The 20,071-nt window shown below is 53.7% G+C and overlaps 1 protein-coding gene across 1 annotated transcript; it reads left to right on the top strand.

The window, feature by feature from the left end:
• Positions 1-4,754: 4,754 nt before the first annotated feature.
• On the top strand, positions 4,755-17,815 carry DTYMK (deoxythymidylate kinase). Its single transcript, XM_047721655.1, has 5 exons — positions 4,755-4,925; positions 5,437-5,545; positions 10,209-10,299; positions 12,603-12,800; positions 17,391-17,815. Exons 1-5 carry the CDS (start codon positions 4,796-4,798, stop codon positions 17,499-17,501), a joined length of 639 nt encoding a protein of 212 aa, XP_047577611.1. The 5' UTR covers positions 4,755-4,795; the 3' UTR covers positions 17,502-17,815.
• The last annotated feature ends 2,256 nt before the right edge of the window (positions 17,816-20,071 follow it).

Raw genomic sequence — 20,071 nt, 5'->3', positions numbered from 1 at the left:
AGTTCCTGTTGCTCCACATCCTCACTACCACTTGGTGTTGTCGGTGTTCTGGATTTTGACCATTCTGATGGGTGGGTAAAGATATTTCATTGTTCTGTTTGCAATTCCCTAATGAATTCTTCCTACTATTTGCTATCTGTACATCTCTTTGGGTGAGGTGTCTGTTCATAACTTTTGCCCATTTCTTCTTTTTTAACTTTTTAAAAAAGATTTTATTTAGAGGGGCGCCTGGGTGGCTCGGTCGTTAGGTATCTGCCTTCAGCTCAGGTTGTGATCCCAGGGTCCTGGGACTGAACCCCGCATCAGGCTCTCTGCTTGGCAGGAAGTCTCCTTTTCCTCTCCCACCTCCCCTGCTTGTGTTCCTGCCTTCGCTGTCTATCAAAAAAATGAAAAAAATCTTTGAGAAAAAAAAAATTTTTATGGGATGCCTGGGTGGCTCAGTTGGTCGAGCATCTGCCTTCAGCTAGGGCCATGATCCCCAGGGTCCTGGGATCGAGTCCCACATCGGGCTCCTCTCTCTGCCTGCCACTCCCCCCTGCTTGTGCTCTCTCTCTCACTCTCTCTGACAAATAAATTGATAAAATCTTAAAAAGAAAACTTGAAAAAATTTTATTTAGAAAGTGGTGGGGGGTGGGCAGAGGGGGAGCAGACTCCCCACTGAGTGTGGAGCCCAGTGAAGGGCCAGATCCTGAGATCACAACCCAAGCTGAAACCAAGAGCCAGATGCTTGAACCAGCTGAGCCACCCAGGCACTTTCTAACTTTTGTCCACTTTTTAACGTGGGCTGTTCGTTTTCTTACCGGTGAATCACACTATCCACTTTTCTACTATTTACATTTTTAAATTCATACTCTTTATAAACACCTGGCCATGTTTTACTCGTTCTACTTCATTTTGTTTACTAGATTATTTCATTGCATTGGTGTGCCATACTTTGAACAATAGATGTATAATGTTTTGATTGTACGAAGTTTTCATTAGCATCAGTAATGCCCTGATGAACATGTGTCCATATGGCTGTACGTATCTATGTGCTCCAGCTATTGCTGCATAATAAGCTACCTGAAAACAATTGCTTAAAAGAACCATTTTAGGAGCACTTGGGTGGTTTAGTCCTTAAGTGTCTGCCTTTGGCTCAGGTTATGATCCCAGGGTCATGGGATCCAGCCTCGTATCGGGCTCCCTGCTTGATGGGAGCTTCTCCCTCTCCCACTCCCCCTGCTTGTGTTCCCTCTCTGTCTCTCACTCTGTGTCAAATAAATAAATAAAATCTTTTTTTTAAACTATTTTATTACCACTTTATAGACTTTGACAGAGATCACAAGTAGGCAGAGAGGCAGGCAGAGAGAGAGGAAGGGAAGCAGGCTCCCTGCTGAGCAGAGAGCCCAACACAGCCCGATCCCAGGACCCTGGGATCACAACCGGAGCCAAAGACAGAGGCTTTAACCCACTGAGTCACCCAGGCACCCCAACACTCAGAATTTTTGAGTCATGCATTTCAGCCGGGCTCAGCCGAGTGATTCTTTCGTTCTGTGTAATACTTTAGAGGTCACTGGGGTAGCTGGAAGGTAGCATATGATTGGCGTCATGGACCAGCGTGCCTACATGAGACCTCTCCAGCACAGCAGTCCCAGGTACTGGTACTGTTCTCACCATGCAGGGAGGGCTTCCAGAGAGTTCCAGTGAGCCTCAGTAGAAGCTGCACTACTTGTGGAAACTCCTCGGTAGTCCTGAGAAATCTCACTACATTTTATTGGTCAAGCAAGTTGTTGGGGACAACCAGATTTGGGATCACATCCCAAGCTGAAGGCAGACGCTCAATGACTGAGCCACCCAGGCACCCCCAGAATTTAATTTCTTGTGCAGCAGTCCCAGTGTGAATAGCCCAGCAGGCAGCAGCCGGGCTCCATAGGATCACTTCCAGCAGTGTCTGCCCCTAGGGAGTTTTGTCATCATCAATAGGGTCAAGGCCAGGTTGCAGGGAGGGGAAGCGGTGGGCAAAGGGAAAGCACCGGCCGCTGCGTGAAGGAGCACAAGCTGCGTCTGATCACGGTTCATCGGACGGTTCATCAGCGCTTAACTGTGTGGCCACATCCACCTGCAAGCAGGGCTGGGAAACGAAGTCAGGCTAGCGGGGCACTCATGTGGCCAGCAGACTCTCTGGAAGTACAGGAGTGCTGTAGACTGAGTAGTCCCCCAGATTCATAGGAATGCTAGCTACCAATGTGACTGTATGCCAAAAGGGAATTAAGAGGAAGAAGAGACACTGGCGACCTCTCTCCACATCCACATGATGGGAAGACTGGCTCCATTGGAGCCCCACGGTCTGTGCTGTCTGGACAGGGTAGCCTGGCTAACAAGAAAGCCTTTGCTGCCACAATCCTTGAGGAAGAGGGAAGAGTAAAAGGGTTTTAGTGCCTTTTGGGGTTTTTTTTAAGGGACAATCCCAAACATGTAAGAGTAGGGGGGCCCTAATGAGCCCTGTGTGCTCATCAGCCATTGGCACCTTACAACCCATTTTATGTCCCCTCTGTCTCCAAGCACACTTAGACCCAGAACCCTACAATTTCCTCCACCAAGTGCCCACCTATAAGGCCTCCATGGTGCTGTGAAGAGATCCTACTTGCACAGCTCTAGGGCCGACTGTGCTGACCATCAGGCCTGAGACCAACCTGTCCATGCAGCAGAGACAATGAGAAAGGAGAAAGGAGACAATGTCCAGATGCGAGGCCACGCCCCTGCCCATGGTGGGGCCACAAGATCAGCACTGGATGCATGGAGATGCCAAAGTCACCCCGTGACCGGGAAGGAGAAGCTAGAACTGCTAACATGGGGGCCTGACCTTTGACATCACCAGGCAGCAGAAGCAGTTATCGTCTGCCTAACTCTGGACTTTGAGTTATGTGTGATAACGAAATATCCCCATGATGTAAGCCACAGGTAGGCTTGCACTTAGTGTCATTCTGATATAAGAGGCAGGACGTGTTGAAGACTCGAAGCAAAACTGCTTGTTGTACCTTAATAACAAACGTCACCCAACTTGTGCTAGTTTAGCAACTGCTGTGGTCAAAAGGGCACGGCACCACCACCCTGCACACAAGGCCCCAACCGCCAGGTTCCTCCATTTTCACAGACATCCAGCAAGACCAGGCATTCACAAGCTGACACGCTGCATTACATGTTCTCCCTGTAGCCCAGTGAGCTCATCCTGCAGATGAGGTTCAAGGCTGGCTGGCATCTGCCCAAGCCTGGGAAGGTTCCCTTCTCTACTGTAATGCTTTCATCCTTTGAAGGCCCAGGAGATGGACTTTTGAGAACAGGAGACATAAAACCAAAGGCTATCGCTTCCATGACTACAACAACATTACGCTCTAGCCTTTCTATCAGTGAACCCTCCCTAGGCTGTGCTGCCGTAATGGGGGTCCCGCAATCTCCAGGAGGGACTCGGAATGCCGATGGCTTACTTCTTGCCATGCTACCTATCCGTCTGTGGCCGTAGCCTGGTCTTAGCTTTATTTCCTTAACTGGAGATCCAGGCTGAAAACACAGCCCTAATTGTGCATAGGCTCTTCTCACGGTGGCGGGGGCGGGGGGGGGGGGCGGCCTGAGGAGGGAACTGCCGAGCCAAACAAGAGCTTCCCCTTCAAAGGACGCGAGTCAGCTGTGAGTCCAACAGGATTTGGAAGCCGCAGAGCCAATTATCAATATCAAGGAAGGGGGAAATGCTTTGGAAGAATACTATCATCTACCCACCCTTCCCGAACTGAGACTGCATCAGGCAAACCGGTTGGGGCACAAGAAGCCACGCTAGCTGCCTGGGGAAGTCACGTTCTAAGGGGCTTGGGGAGGAGAAGTCGGGGAAGTCGCGGAGAGTGAACTCCAGAACCCCGCGAAGCCGCCGCCGCCCACCCTGGAAACACCTCAGCAAGCTCTTGCGGGGACCCGTGCGGCAGGTGCCCCCCGAGAGCTCACGAGCAAGCAGCCTTGAGGGCCGAGTCCAGCACAAGTCCAGACGCGAAGCCGGCTGCGGGGGGATACTGCGGGACGCGGCTCCTGGCTCGTCGTGGCCTGCGAGTCCGCTTCGTCGCCAGCCCCGCAGCTTCCAGCGCTGCCCCCGGCGGGCGGGCACCCGAGGACCGGCCCTCGGAAGTCAGCACGGCACCCGCCCATGAACGCACGGCCTCGCCCAGAGCATGCGCAGGCGACCTGGACGCCCCTGAAGGGGCAACAGCGCCCGGGAGCCTCCGGACGGGACGGGGACCCCCATCTCAGCAGTCGGGCACGAGGGCCGGCAAGACCGTCCTTTCCCTCTCCTGCGAGGCGGCCTCCGGCGTCTCTGACTCGCGGCTCCCCCGGCGCTGCAGTCCCGAGAAGCAGAATAGACGACACCACCGCCTCCCCGGGACTGCTGCGAGGACAGGAAAGGTCCGCCCCCGGCCTCCCAGCCAGCAGCCAGCCGCCAGCCCACGCCGCCGCTGGCTCGCCCGCCCCGGAAGGCGGGGTCTCCGCCGGAAGGGGCGGGGCGACGATGGCGCCTTCGCCTTTGCCCCGCCCCTATGCCGATACCAGCCAATCCGGGCAAGGCCGGAAAATGGCAGCCAATCCCAGCGTGCGATCCTCCAGAGTCAATTCCAGAGCGCGCCACGGACGCGGGCCTATTTCAGCCCGTCCCAGCGCGCGCCGCGTTCGGCAGGTCCGTTTCAGCTAATCGCAGTGCGCGCAGCAGACGCCCGCCAATGGGAGCTCGGAGCGACGCCGGGGACGCGGCGGCGGCGGGCGGTGGGAAGGCGCGAGCATGGCGGCACGGCGCGGGGCTCTCATCGTGCTAGAGGGCGTGGACCGCGCCGGGAAGAGCACGCAGAGCCGCAAGCTGGTGGCAGCGCTGTGCGCCGCGGGCCACCGCGCCGAGCTGCTCCGCTTCCCGGGTGTGTGTGGCGCCAGCCGGGCCGCTCGGGGTCGGAGTCGGGATCGCGAGGCGGTGGGGCTGCTCGGTGTCGGGGCCGTGGGACGGCGGGGCCGCTCGGTGTCGGGGCCGCGGGGCGGTGGCTGCAGTCGTGGGCGGGCAGGCGGTCCCGGCGCTGGCGGGAATCCGGGCCGCGGCTTCTGGCCTGGCTGTTCCCGTCGGAGCGGCTGGAGGCATGGCTTCACCGGCCTCGGACGTGCGCACGGAGACACCGGCGCGGCGGTCTCCCCGCGACGCCTCAGGCAGGCGGATCGGGCAGCGGCGCGCGGCGGGGTCGTGGGGCTCCGGCCTTCCCTCCCTTGAGCTCTTCCGTGCGGGCACCTGCACCCCGCGGCCGGCTCTCGGAGACACTCCGAACCCGGGCGGCGCCACAAAGGAAACCGCAGCCCGCGGCCCGGCCCCAGCCGTGTCCTCACTCAGGTGGGGAGGCCTGCGCTCACTTCGTGGGTCTCTCTCTCTCTCTCTCTGTTTAGAAAGATCAACTGAGATCGGTCGGCTGCTGAGCTCTTACTTGGAGGAGAAAAGGGAACTGGAGGACCATTCGGTGCATCTGCTCTTCTCCGCGAACCGCTGGGAGCAAGTGTAAACGCTACTGACGCGCCGCCCGCCCCCAGCGCTTTACCTCCTGCTTGACCGCGGCGGGTGAACGCGGCTCTCGACTCGGGGGTCGTGGGCAGTAAGCCCGAGGCCATACCTGGCCGAGCGCCCATCCTGTCCCCCTGACTCCAACCCTGTTTGCCAAAGAGCACGAACTCGCGCTTCTTCCTCCTGCCCTGCCACCTCTTTGTAATGGACAGACAGACGTTGTTTTGTAGGGTAATTTTAGGGTTATGGAAAAGCTACTGATAAGTACAGTTCCCCCACCTCTGTCCCCTCCCGCTTCTGCCCCCGGTTTCTCATATTATTTGTCTTAGATTAGTGTGTTGCATTTGCTACAGTGGATGAACTGATATTGACACTTTTCTGTAAAGATTTTATTTCTTTGAGAATGAGAGAGGGTGAGAGGAGGGTGGGGGTGGGGCGCAGAGGGAGGGAGACAGGCATGCTCTGTGCTGAGTGTGAGCCCAATTCCCAGGCCCCTGAGATTAGAAGCTGTCGGGAGTCAGAAACAGCCCCCCAGTGCCACATGTTGACAACATTATTAACAGAAGTTCACAGTTTACTCCCCCACACCCCCTTTTACTTTACATTTTCTACCTCTTCACTCAGCATTTAACTGTGAGCAAGTGCCTGTGCTGTGTGCTTTTAGATGCTTTTGTTTCCTTTTTTTTTTTTTTTAAGATTTTATTTATTTTGACAGAGTGATCACAAGTAGGCAGAGAGGCAGGCAGAGAGGGGAAGCAGGCTCCCCGCTGAGCAGAGAGCCCGGTGCTGGGCTTGATCCCAGGACCCTGTGATCATGACCCGAGCCGAAGGGCAGAGGCTTAACCCACTGAGCCACCCAGGCGCCCCATGTTTCCATTTATCTTTTAACATAAATAAAGAGGTCCTCCCATACAAACCATCTCATAACTGGCTTTCTGATGCTGCCTGGCTGAGCTATGACTTTCCAGTCAGTCTGCGGTGGTCTCCAGAAAGGCTGTGGGCAGTAGATTCGGCCAGATGCTTGTTCGTGGTTTTGCACCGTTCCCTCTTACAGTCAAGCCTGCACTGCTCTCTTCTGGTTTTGTGGTGTCTGCTTTGGAAAGTCCTTCCCACTCCCAAGGAAAAGAGCAAAATGAGATCATTTTTATAGTCCTTAATACATCTGGAATTTATGGGTATAATTGTTCCGATTTTACTTTTTGGGGCTTTATAGAAAAATAAGGCAGGTCCATTTAAAAGTGAAAATGCTAACCTGGCTTCCTCGTGATCCTGCCCCCGATACACAGGTCTGCGTGCCTATGCTCCATCTTTTCTGCCTTAGCTCCCACAGCTACACCTTCGGGTCATTCCAGCCACCGCCATTTGATTGGTTAGATTTGAAAGTCCTTGGGTGACAGGTCGGATGCCAGGGTTACATGAGGCACCACTGCCCACCAGCTGTGTGACCGTGGCCCTGCACAGCTGCTCTGCACCGCAGCTTCCTCATCAGAGTGGCGGTCGTGGTGGTGTCCCATGGCGGTTCCCCCAGCCAGGGTCAAGGAAAGCTGGCCAGGCAGGCCTGGGAGTGAGGGCTCAGTCAACCTGGGCTGTTTGGAAGAACTTTTAGAGAAACTGGTATTTTCCTCCAGCCCTTTAATTGTCCACCTCTCTGCTTATGCTTCATCTTAACTGAGTCAGTTGCTGGTTCCCAAAAATGCTTGTCCTCTGGCATCTTTAAAGTTCAGGACCACAGAGCTTGTGGCACTCCCCTCGCAGAGTGGGGTGACACCCTCCATTTCCCTCATCTCTGTTTACCAAAACCCAGTGCTCCTCCAGGAGAGTCGGAAATAGCACTGCCTGCAAGAATTCACTCCTAGAAATGAGCAGTTTCTTTTATTTCATCAATCTAGCAGTTGTTTTTTTTTAAGATTTTATTTATTTATTTGACAGAGAGAGATCACAAGTATGCAGAGAGGCAGGCAGAGAGAGAGGAGGAAGCAGGCTCCCTGCTGAGCAGAGAGCCTGATGCGGGGCTCCATCCCAGGACCCTGAGACCATGACCTGAGCCAAAGGCAGAGGCTTTAACCCACTGAGCCACCCAGGCGCCCCAATCTAGCAGTTTTCTACTTTACATATGTTTAAGTTTTTACTTTGGAATAATTCTAGTCAGCTGGAAGAGTTGCAAGAACAGTGCCAGGAATCCAGACTTCACCTGTTATTCATACTTTGTCACACTTGTGTTATCATTTGCTCACTTTCTAAAAATTTACAGGTCATTTATTTTATGAAATTCAGAGTTGGTCTGATGTTTCCTCACAAGTAGAGCTGGATTTGTATTTTTGTCAAGAATACCATGGAAGTGACGTTGGGTCAGTTGTCTAGGACAGTGAGCCAGGAGGGATCGAGTGCGGTTTGGCCATCACTGGATTGCTTGTGAAAGGTGTGCTGTCCAGGCTGTTCCACCAAATGACTCCTTCCTGTTACAAGTAGTCAAAAGGGGAGGGACATGTGGGTGGCTCAGTCAGTTGAGCATCTGCCTTCAGCTCAGGTCATCATCCCGGGGTCCTGGGATCAAGTCCCACATCAGGGTCTCTGCTCTGTGGGGAACCTGCTTCTCCCTCTACCTGATGCTCCCCCCTGCTTGTGTGTTATCTCTGGCAAATAAATAAAATCTTTTTTAAAAAATCAGTATAAGAAAGGGGAGGGAATACTATAAAACTACATAAATATCCCCTTCCTTATCAAACTTTGATTTTGTACTTCATTGTTCATTAATAAACCTGCTTGAATCTGTTGTGATTTCAGATGGTGACTTTTCTAATCTGTCACTTCTGCATGTATTAGTCGGCTTCCTACGTAAGGAAGAGCCTCCCCTGCTCATCCGTGCATCCCATCATCAACGTGGGCTCACATGCTCTTTTTTACTTGGAGGGTCACACTATCAGCTGTTTTGATGTTCAGATTATTGCAAATTTGGCCTCTGGAAATCTCTTCACGTTGGCTCCTGTGTCCATTTTTTGAGAACTTTCTGGGAGAACAAGATGTTCAGGTTTCTCTTGTGTTTTCTCCTGCTCCAGCCCAGGAGCCAGCTGCTCCTTTCTTTGTAGTTGCAGAGTGCAGCATCTGGGTGCTGGTGCTTGCTGCTAGTGAGCATCCCTGACTCTAGACTCCCGTTGTGGTCGGACCTGCGTGTAATTTTATCTTGTCTGTGTCTGTTTCTCTCTCTCTCTCTCTGGTCACTGATAACTGGTGGTCCATTCCAGTGCCATGCTCTTCCTGGCTCATGGCATCGTTAGTCTACCCACCTCTGTAAAAGCCTACATAGAGGTCACTGCTGGTTTTCACCTCTGTCCTTATAACAAGGGCACCCTGAGTGCTGTGTTCAGAGGTCTCTTTGGGCAGGATTTTCTGCTCTTCACTGTTCATCAGGGTGCACGTTCATTTGACTTTGTATGTGATTTTAGGGATTTTTTTCCCCCATTTGATTTAATTTTTGAATACATGAAACATTAAATGCTTCTAAAAGTCAGAGTCATAGAAAAAGGTCACTGCCTTACCCACCCACTTCTGCCCATCCTCTGTGGGTAGCCTATTCCATTCATTTTTTTTAAAAATAAGGATGTTATTTATTTAATTGACAGAGATCACATGTAGGCAGAGAGAGGGGGAAGCAGACTCCTTGCCAAGCAGAGAGCCCAAAGTGGGGCTCGATCCCAGGACCCTGAGATCATGACCTGAGCCAAAGGCAGAGGCTTAACTCACTGAGCCACCCAGCTGCCCCCTATTCCATTCTAGTGTTCCCCTCTGGAATTATTTTACACACAGGCAGAGATGTATGTGATGTCTTCATTCTCCAGTTTGCCCCATTCCTCAAAACGTAACCTGTCACATGTGGTCCTCTGCTTTCCCAACTGACGGACATGTCCCTTACTCCTCATACAGCAGAATCATCCTCTTGTGCATGTGCTGTCGTTATATTTTCTACCAATTTTCTGTTTGTGAGATCAAGTAATTGTTTTTAATAGTTTGCGATTACAGCTAATGCTGTGATGAAAACCGCATTTTACTGCTGGAGGTGTACCTTCTCCCTCCCTACCGTTCTGTGAGATCCTCAAGGACATCTCCTCTTTCTCTTCCACAAAGTGCAAGTGACACTTCCTACTAACATCAAGCTCCTTGTCTGCGAGTCCTCCTAAGGTCTTGGGGCAGGGGGATGGGGGTTGAGCTGCCGCCACCTGGTTGAGGACATCCTTTGCCAGGCTGTCCCTCCTCGTCCTGGCCCTTCAGACTCTAGGCAGCAAGTATGATCCCATCTTTACTGCATCTGCGCCTTTGCTCTCCGGGGCTCTCCTTCCCAGCAGGATCACCCAGCCCCTCCGCATCCCCCCTGCACATCCCCCTCCCCATCCTCGCCCAGACGGCCCTCAAGCCTGCCTCTGTTCATTCGTCTTCAGCAGTTGTGATTGTTCTATTTTCGTGGACTTATCTTCTCCACATTGGGCTTTGCTGGGAGTACCCCAGTGGCATCTTCTGAAGAGAAGACCTGGAGCTTTTCTGAATACACACGAGGCTGCAAATCGCCGCCCTGTCCTCCCTTCACTGCGCTGGTGTATGTATTGGTGACTTACACTGTTGGCCTGGGAAGCCAGGACCATGGCTCAGGAATGCTCTCTGTTTTTAGGCCTCTGATCAAGAAGAAGTTGGGCCAGGGCATCACCCTCGTCGTTGACAGATATGCATTCTCTGGTGTCGCCTTCACCAGTGCAAAGGAGGTGAGTGCCGCGTGGCCCCAGTGGGATGATGCCAGGTGTGGACTCAGGAGCGTGTGGTGCGTTAGGTCCCTTCCCTTTGCCTGGTCCACTTGCTGTGTATCGGTGGGAGGAGCAGACGTTGACAGAGCCGTAGCTCGTCGGTAATGTCAACGGTGGGTGTCACCATGTCCCTTCCCCGTGATGGTTGCTCAGCAGTGCTCCTCTGTTCAGTGTCGTGCTTGCAGAGTGGATGGTGCATGTCGGGCACCTTCTGTGGGTTTTCCCAGCCTCCGCGAGCCAGCCATGGGGCGGTCATTTGGGGTACAGGGGCTACTCTGCCACTGTGGTCTGTGGCTTAGTAGAACTTTTCAGCTACATACCAGCTGAGAAAATGATATCCCACCCAGCACTGTCCCCTGCTGCTCTCTGCCCCAACCCACCAGACACATCACCAGCTCCTTCGTGAACACTTCATTCAGCTCATGTCCCAAAAATGACTTCTTACAAATGCAGGTGTTTTATGCTGCCATCATTCGGTCCGTGTGTGCAGTGGCCATTCACTTAGAAATAGACTCATCCTGGGTCTCTGCAGTCGAACTGGATCAGAATCCATGTCAGGGCCGTACTTGACGTGTGTCTTAGATCTCTGTGATGATACAGGCTCCCACATTTCCTTTTTTCCTTGCATTAAAATTTTTTAAGATTTTATTTTGAGGAGGTTACTTGAAGGAGTTCTGGGCTCTCATATCGAGAGACACAGGGTATCTGGCTATCTCATTTGTGGTAACAGCCCTGGGTGATGGTACCTTCACGAGGGGTTGCACAATGGTGACCTCAATTCTGCTCATCATTCCTCATGTGCTGGCTGGAATTTTTCTAAAAGGACTCTTGCCCTATGGAAGTGTTGGTCAGTGAGATTCCATCTGGAAGAGGAGGATGGGGCAACTGACCGTCATGTCCTGGACTGTCTCCCTTGTGTCTTCCTGATGTGCTGCTGGGGGTCTGTGGGGGCTGACGGGCTCACTCCTCAGCTGAGTACCTTACTTGAGCCTATAGCTCCCAGTGCAGAGCTGGGTTCTAAACCTAAGTCTTGGGGCGCCTGGGTGGCTCAGTGGGTTAAAGCCTCTGCCTTCAGCTCAGGTCATGGTCTCAGGGTCCTGGGATCAAACCCCGCATGGGGCTCTCTGCTCAATGGGGAGCCTGCTTCCTCCTCTCTCTCTCTCTCTCTGCCTGCCTCTCTGCCTACTTGTGATCTCTACCTGTCAAATAAGTAAATCTTTTTTTTAAATTTTTTTAAAGATTGTATTCGTTTATTTGACAGAGAGAGATCACAAGTAGGCAGAGAGGCAGGCAGAGAGAGGGGGAAGCAGGCTCACTGCTGAGCAGAGAGCCCGATGTGGGACTCGATCCCAGAACCCCGAGATCATGACCCGAGCCGAAGGCAGCGGCTTAACCCACTGAGCCACCCAGGCGCCCCAATAAATAAAATCTTTAAAAAAAAAATTATTAAACCTAAGTCTTCAGAGCTCTGCGGCTTTGAGACAGGGCCTTCCTGGACATGACCTTTTCCTCCAAAAATGGGGACACTATTTTTAGAAGTTGATGAGATGAATAGGAGCAGGAGGGTGGAGGAGAGGCCTGTGGCGCATGCTTACAGCAGGGCTCCAGCATTCTCTCAAGGGGGCTCACGCCCTTACCCAGCAGAGATGTGGGTATAGGACCCAAACTAGGGGTCGTTCCCCCATGGGCCCATCTGCTGCCTACCCCAGGCCTCCTGTGTGTGGTGGGCCTCCAGGGTCTGCCACGTGGACTGAGCGTTCTGCCTGGCCAGAGGGCATGGGACTGTGTTGGCACGCCCACCCTTGGACCCAGGCTGTGGGTGCTGATTCCACGGGGCTATGGGGAATCCTGTCTTTGAATGTATATTCACAAAGTCAAAGCAAACGAAGGAGAAGGCAAAACCATTTGAGATCTCAGGAATAAAAACCACTACCATGTAAGAAGGCTCCATTTTTGGTATATCAGCTGGACATTAGCTCATTTTTCCCCTTTTATGAATTTTGAAATCAAGAATTAGACCCCATTAGGGGCGCCTGGGTGGCTCAGTGGTTAAAGCCTCTGCCTTCGGCTCAGGTCATGATCTCAGGGTCCTGGGATCAAGTCCCGTATCAGGCTCTCTGCTCAGCGGGGAGCCTGCCTCCTCCTCCTCTCTCTCTCTGCCTGCCTCTCTGCCTACTTGTGATCTGTCAAATTAAAAAAAAAAAAAAAAAGAATTAGACCCCATTAAACCTTCTTTCTCTAACTCTTGGGTTCCATGCTGCCAGAATTTCTCCCTGGATTGGTGCAAGCAGCCGGACGTGGGCCTCCCCAAGCCGGACCTGGTGGTGTTCCTTCAGTTACAGCTGGCGGAGGCTGCGGCACGGGGAGAGTTCGGCCGTGAACGCTACGAGAACGGGAACTTCCAGGAGCGGGCACTGCGTTGCTTCCACCAGCTGATGGCGGACGAGACTCTGAACTGGAAGGTGAGCGTGTCTTCTGGTGTTACCCCCAGAACCGGCCGGCTGGAAGCCGCCGACAAGTGGCTCAGGTCCTGCGCCTGAGAGGAGCCATTGGCCAAGGGCTGCTCCGCTGGAGGGTGCCTCAGGACACCCTCTCAGTTTCTGCTCCTTTGTGATTGTGTGAAACAAGGGAGATGGGTACCTGCTGGGTGAGTTGGGGAGAATGGGCCAGACAGCCCCTCCCAAACAGCAGTCCTGCACAGGCAGCTGTCCTCCGCCAGGTTTTGCCATGCTTGTCACCTAGAACATTGACCTGTAAGGCACTCCTCACACTGCCTTCTCTCTTTCACCTGTGAGTCACACTCTGGCTTGTTGTGTCTGCAGGCCCCATACCCCCAGTCTCCTTGAAAGTTGGGACTGGCTGGTTTGGGGCTCATTCCCCACCCCCTGGGAGTCATTTGCTGTCTCCCTCTCAACCCTATCCTACCAGTTCGGCCCCAGAGCCATTCCTTGTTTCCTTCCGTGGGGATGAGCACTTGTCTACAGGCTCACTCAGAGGCCTGGGCCTCACCCTCAGGCTCATGCCCACCCCCCCACCACACTTTGCCATCTCCTTGTGCTCGGTGCCCTGCAGCCCTGCTCCCTCCACCTCCGCACCTCACCCAGGGCCTAGCCCCAGTCTCCATCCATGAAGGACGTCAGGTCCTCTCTGAGGAGGGACACCAGGGGTGCCAGATTGGGCCCCTTCCCCATGCCTCCCTGCACGTGCCCATCCCCAGACCCAGTTCGTGTGAGGGCACCCTGGTCGCCTGGACCCATCTTTGTCCCCGGGTGGTCAGAGGCAGCCTGGCAACCAGAAAGCTGATACTGTGGATGGTTGACAGGTCTTACTGGTGAGACAGGCAGCCTTCTTGCTGCTCCATTGGCCTCGGCTCCTAGTTTGGCCATCTTGTCTGGTTGGTGCTTCTCCCGTGACCTGCCTGTCTGTGGCCCTCCCCATTCGTCCGCACTGACTTCTGCTTGCTCATTGCCAGGGTGGGGGTTCCTCTCAGGGGGCTTCTTTGTGACACAGGTTGCACACATATTTTTAAAGTATGGCTTTCACCACTAGCTAGAAGTACAGTGTTCCCATGAAACCGCTCATGAGTGAAAATGCCATAAAGCAAAGAAGCAATCACCACTGATTGACACAGAAATCTTTTCGAGCGTTCCCAGAGCTAGAAAATCACCTCTCTTAGGCTTTTCTGGTACTTAGGACACAACTTGCTAACAGACGCCCAGAGTCAATGGAGATGAAGCCCACAGGCTCCCAGACACAAAGCCAAGCTCTGGCGGCCAGACGCCAAGCTGCCAAGAGAGATTCCCAAGAAGGAGCATGTGGGCGCCTTCTGCTGCTCTGGGTGCCTGGGACGGCTCCCTGCAGTGCTGACGCTGAATGAACTTTTTGCTTTTCACCTTTTTTTGTAAAAGCAAAAACACTTTCTGGATCTTTTTCTGTTAGCAAAAATAGGTACTAACCTAAATTCTTCACGAAAGCAAACTGGTGTACTGCGAACTTTCGCAAAGCAGAGGATGCCTGCGTATCCACAGGCTCTCCATCTCTCATGAGCTCACATCAGTGGTGAGCCCGTGCACTTGTCTAATGGTCGAAAAGGGCATTTCTTTCCACACATGGAAGCTTCAGTCCCATTTTTGTACTGTATAATTTTATCATACAAGAAATTACAAAGTTCTGTTCCTTTTCTGTTTTTCCTTTGTCAAACAGTTCTATGTGGTTTAAGCAATTCTTAATTTATAACACATTTCAAACCCTGTAAAGAACAAGACAAGAAGGTATGAAATCTGGAGTGGGAGTGGGGGAAAGAAACAGGAAACCATCTCCTTCCAACCAGTGCTGGCTCTCTCCACCCCGAACCTCCCCAGTTTTCATCTCATGTCACTTCTTCAACTTAAGAACATCTTTAAACATTTCCTGTATGCTGGATCTCCTAGGATAGAACTCTCAGCTTTTGTTTGTCTGAAAATTAACTTTTTTAACATTCTTTGAAAAGATTTTTAAACAATAACAACAACAAAAAAAAAAACCTTAAAACTTGCAAGTACAATACAAAAAATTCTTCCTGGGACCATTTGAGAACAAATTAGTCTCTGATGCCCCCTCCCTGCCGTGTACTGTCAAAACCGGGACATTACTGTGCATCCCTTGCTACCCTCAGGTCCCCAAGCCCCTTCAGGCTCCCCCACTGGTCCCACTAGTGTCCTTTTTTTTTTTTTAAGATTTTATTTATTTATTTGACAGAGAGAGATCACAAGCAGGCAGAGAGAGAGAGAGAGGAGAAAGTGGGCTCCCTGCCAAGCAGAGAGCCCAATGCGGGACTCAATCCCAGGACCCTGGGATCGTGACCCGAGCCGAAGGCAGAGGCCTAAACCCACTGAGCCACCCAGGCGCCTTCCCACTAGTGTCCTTTTTAACAAATGACTCAGTGTACAGTCCTCTCTCTATTCTCCAGCTTGTGTGACTTTCATGACATTGACACTTTTGAAGTTCACAGGGGGTGATTTGTAAGTGAGTGTCCAATGGACTTGGCTTTTTCCCCGTGGTGGGATCCAGGCTGTGTGTCTGTGGTGGGATACAGGCTGTGTGTCTTTGCTGGTGGCCTGGGAGGGGCACTGGGTTCTCACTGCGTCCTGCCATATGTGTAGGATTCCCTTTTGTTCCACTCCTGGTGATGTTCACTTTCTGGGGTATTTATTTTTACTCACATGCCACTGACACACACTTAGACGAACGTCGGTGTGCAGCCAAGTGACTGGACAGGCTCGTACGTTACTCGGGGCTCCCCACACAGGTGGCCGCACCTGTCAGTACACAACGCCATCACGGGATCCCTGACCATAGTCCCTGTGCGGTGCCTCTCATCTGTCTGCCTCCACCCCCTTCCCTGAGGGGGCAGTTGTGCATCCTCTGCGCTTATGGCTCAGCTTCTGTGTGCGATTATTCACTTACGTGAGACTCCACATATAAGCGAAATCCTACAGTATCTGTCCTTCTCCATGTGACTCATTTCACGGAGGATGACACCATCTAGGGCCCCCGTGTGGTTGCCAATGGCAAGAGCTCATCCTTTTGTATGGCCGAGTGACATCCCCTTTCACCACTTGGCTCAGTGGTACTTGTGAGGCTTCTCCACGGGGACGTGGACTCTATCTCCCCCTGTAAATAAGAAGCAGTTTGTGATGAGATTCTTATAAACCATGTAAAAATCTCACAGCTCATCGGATTTTCAGTTTACTTGTACATTCATATCTGTACGGACTCGTGTTTCTGTTTTGACTCCCTGCCGTCTATGCTGTGCCCCGCCCAGCAGCTCCTGTTACTTCTCGTGGGTCCCCTGCATGTTGGGACACTGACTGCCCCCCAGCACATTAATACTTTCGGGGTTCATCCTGTCCACTTCCAGCCCCGCCCTGGGTTTGCTGCTTCCCCGGGTTTCCGTGCTCCCGTCTTGAGGGGAAAGCTATCCTAAACCTGGGTCCGGGGGCCCAGGTGCTTGTTGACACGGTGCTGTCTCTGCCCCAAGGCCCTCAGAGGACTAGAGATGTGGTTTAGACGTGATTGCCTGCGTTAGAGTTTATATGTAATGTGCGCGTGTGTAGTACCCGTGTGTGTGCGAGTTTATCTGTAATGTGTGCATAGTACGCCCATGTGCAATGTGTGTGTGCACGTAGTATGCCAGTGTACGAGGTCCTATGCAGCGTGTGTGTGCACGCACATGTATTACACCCACGTGTGAGGTTCAGCCTAGTTCATGGTTTGCAATAAGCAGTCCCAAGAGCCTTCAGGCAGCTGTCACTGTGGGATCTCAGGCTGGGCGGATCACTGCGAGCCGTGCAGTCAGACCTAGTCCACAACCGCCGCAGCTTCTGCAGAACTGCCTGCCCCAGAGGCCCCATCAGGACCGAGCCTGGACCAACAGTGAGACAAAGTACCCCACCCTGAGCACACAGAAGATTCTGTCCAGCTTGGTCATCCTTGCTTCAGACAGAGAGTGGTTTCTCAGGTGGCCGGGTCGTATAGTGACCAGAGGTCCTCATGCTTTCATCGAGGGGGAGAGCAGCCAGCTGGGTCAGGATGGAACTCTCTTCCCCAGAAGGAGAGGAGTCAAACCCAGGGTTAGCTTCTGTGGAGAACTTTCTTGCGCTCCGAGCAGCATCCGGGCATGGCCTCAGAGGGGCAGACTCTCCCGGCCTTCTCTGCAGAGACCGAAGCCCCACCAACCAGGATGGGGTGGGTGCTGGTGCGGGGGCGCCCCACTGACATGCCCACCGGCATGAACTGGGGGAGGGAGAGGGTCTGATCAGTGGCAAGATGGGGGGTTTCTCCTGTATCTGGGCTGCAGCAGGAGTGTGGGTCAGCTTCATCCCAAGGACATAGGCCAAGTCCCCCCACCCCTCTGCCAAGAAGGGCAAAGGTCATACAAAGGTGTAGGATGAAGAACCCCAGAGGTGTACTGTACCCTTCTAGAACCCAGCCCCGTCTGAAATCCCTGCACACTGAAAGTAATGAAGAGCGTTAACCATTTTCTTTTTCTCCTGCCTCCCCCGTGGGGACAGATGGTCGACGCCTCCAAAAGCATCGAAGATGTCCACAAGGAAATCCACGCCCTCTCTGTGGACACCATCCAGGCTGTCACACAGAGGCCGCTAGGCGAGCTATGGAAGTAGCCATGCAGCGCCCCGTCTTTTGGTCCTGTGAGGCCGAGCTGGGGGGGATGGTGGACTCCCAGACGACGTGTTCACGGTGCACAGAGCAGAGACAAGTCAGCAGGGCACACTGGGGGCGCCGCAGGCAGTGCTGCAGGCTTCCTCTGTCCTCCTACCCCCCCCCCCCCCCCCCCCCCCCCCCCCGCCAAGCACCAGTAAATGACAGTGCTTTCTTACGGGAGTCTCATGACCACATGCAGGCAGTTCCAGTGAGATGGTCATCACCTGAAATTCTGAATTTCTTAGAGGCACCAATAAAAACGCATCTGAAAAAGGCACCGTGGAAGCTCCTGCCTTCCTTAGCAGCCAAGGGCTTGCCAGAGAGCACTTCCTAGCAGGCACGGCCCCAAGCTGGGTCCAGCCAGGCTGCATCCCAGGGGCACGGTGGCCTGTCCCACCTCAGCACTACAGACACAGGCTTGGTGTTGGTGTTTCCACTCTGTCCCACTGAAGCTACCCTGACTGGTCTGGCCTTTTGGAGAACCCAGAGCACAGAGCAGTGCAGACCGCTGAATGGAGGGCAGGCAGGGATCCCCCACCTGGAGGGCAGTAGCTTCCTCCTATGGCTCGGATGTGTTCTCTGTGTGGGGCCTGGGCAGAGCCTGCGTGTGGCCAGCATCTGTGCTTGTCAGGGTTCCTGGTCTGGTCACTGGGCACCTGGCCCTCAGTCCTGGTCCTCGGGTGGCACCTCAGAAGGGGGCAAAGGACATAATAGGTGAGCGTGCCTGGTGGCTGTTTAGTCTTGAGTGAGGCCACAAGGGGACAGTCATGGAGTCGCAGTTCCATGTCCTGTGCTCACAGAGGGGACTGCTGCAGCTTGGTGGGGCCCTGCTGATGGCCAGGTGTCCGCCCAGAGTGGGCAGCACACGTGAGTTCAGAGCCAGAGGACCCGCTGCCAAGACAGACACCATAAGGACCACACACGGGGTCCAACTCGGGCCCTGTGTCACCCACAGGGCTGGTCTGGCAGCACTATCTGTAGCCGTCTTTGTGCTGCTTCCCACAACCAAGGCTCTGCGAGGAAAATGCATGTCGGCCCAATCTCCTAAAGACCCCGAACTTCTGCCTCTTGCACCCTCTTCAGGGCCACCGGGGGGTGGGGGTGGGGGTGGGGGAGATGAGTAAGCCAGGGTGGCCAGCGCAGACCAGGACACAGGCGGGGCAGTCTGCTCAGCTGGAGCTGTGGATGCAGGATGCAGGCCAGGCCGTGGGGTCACAGGTGGAGGGAACTCAGGAGGAGCAGCCAGAGCAGAGGGGGTCCCGTAGGTGGTGGGCGGTGCAACCAGGCTGGAGGCAAAAACAGTCCAACAGACTTAAGCTTTCTTCAGGGAATCCAGCATGTGTCTTGAAACATCTGGCCAGGGTTGCAAGGGCAGGCCTGGCCAACAGGGGCAGGGGGCGGGTGGGGCAGGCGTATGGTATGTGACATGGTCCAGAGCCCCCAGCTCCGGTGGCTTTTGCACTGGGGTGGGCAGAGTAATGGCCCCCGAAGATGGACACGCGGTCCTACCGGAGCCTGGGAACGGCAGCCGCACAGTGAGGTGGAGAGACCCTCCTACCTTGTCTGGGAAGGCCCAAGACACAGTCTCAGGGGTCTCTTGCAGGGAGGCAGGAGTCCCAGTCAGGGGACATTGGTGGCCACAGGACAGGTCAGAGGGCACACCTTTGGGACGCTTAAGGCGGAACCCAGGCAGCTTCTAGGAGGGGGGAAAGGAGGGCAAACCTTGTGCCCTGGAGCCTCCAGCAGAAATCAGCCCTGCAGAGACCTTGACTTAAGACCACTGGCCTCTGGGATCCTGATAGGAAAGCTGTGGCTCGAAGCGGCTGCGTATGGGGGATGATCCAGCACGAGAAGCTCCTATGGGTATTTCCTAGAGGCCACGATGCAGGTGGACCTCCTCACCTGGGAAGCAGCCGGTGCTTCCCACCTGTGTCTGCCTTAAGCCCCTCACAGCCCCCTCTGGATTGTCCCACCATGGGCCTTGCCCATGTCCTGTGTGACTCGCAGCCAGCACTCAGCCCACCTTGAGGGACGCTGCTTTTACAAACCAAAATAAAGCTAGTTGCACTGGGGACACTTTTTTTTTTTTAAGATTTTATTTATTTATTTGACAGAGATCACAAGTAGGCAGAGAGGCAGGCAGAGAGAGGGGGGGGAAGCAGGCTCCCCGCTGAGCAGAGAGCCCGATGTGGGGCTCGATCCCAGGACCCTGAGATCATGACCTGGGCTGAAGGCAGAAGCTTAACCCACTGAGCCACCCAGGCACCCCACTGGGGACACTTTCTACAAAGCCTCTTGTTGAAGGAGATCCTGTGTGTTCTAAAAGCAAGTTCCCTTGTGTTCTTCATTTTGGGGACCGCGAGGCCAAGTTACAGCATCACCGCTCACAGGCTGGATAGAATGTGGGATGGGTCTGAGGCCATAGCCCCGCCAGGTCCCTCCCTGGAGCCCTCTGGTGGCATCAGGAGCCTGGGTGGCATCAGGAGCCTGGGCCACATTCCTGCTTTAACCACATCCACGTAGAACTTGA

This window comes from Lutra lutra, chromosome 3 (genome assembly GCF_902655055.1).
Source record: "Lutra lutra chromosome 3, mLutLut1.2, whole genome shotgun sequence".
In the NCBI taxonomy this organism is placed as follows: Eukaryota; Metazoa; Chordata; class Mammalia; order Carnivora; family Mustelidae; genus Lutra; species Lutra lutra.
This window is presented reverse-complemented; position numbering and strand designations above follow the sequence as displayed.

Bases quoted from the DNA above. Each gene is read 5' to 3' on its own strand.
- DTYMK (XM_047721655.1), top strand. From the start codon at position 4,796: ATGGCGGCACGGCGCGGGGCTCTCATCGTGCTAGAGGGCGTGGACCGC. The intron at 5,546-10,208 runs GTAAACGCTACT...CTCTGTTTTTAG, and splicing joins GCGAACCGCTGGGAGCAAGT to GCCTCTGATCAAGAAGAAGT. The intron at 10,300-12,602 runs GTGAGTGCCGCG...CCATGCTGCCAG, and splicing joins CCTTCACCAGTGCAAAGGAG to AATTTCTCCCTGGATTGGTG.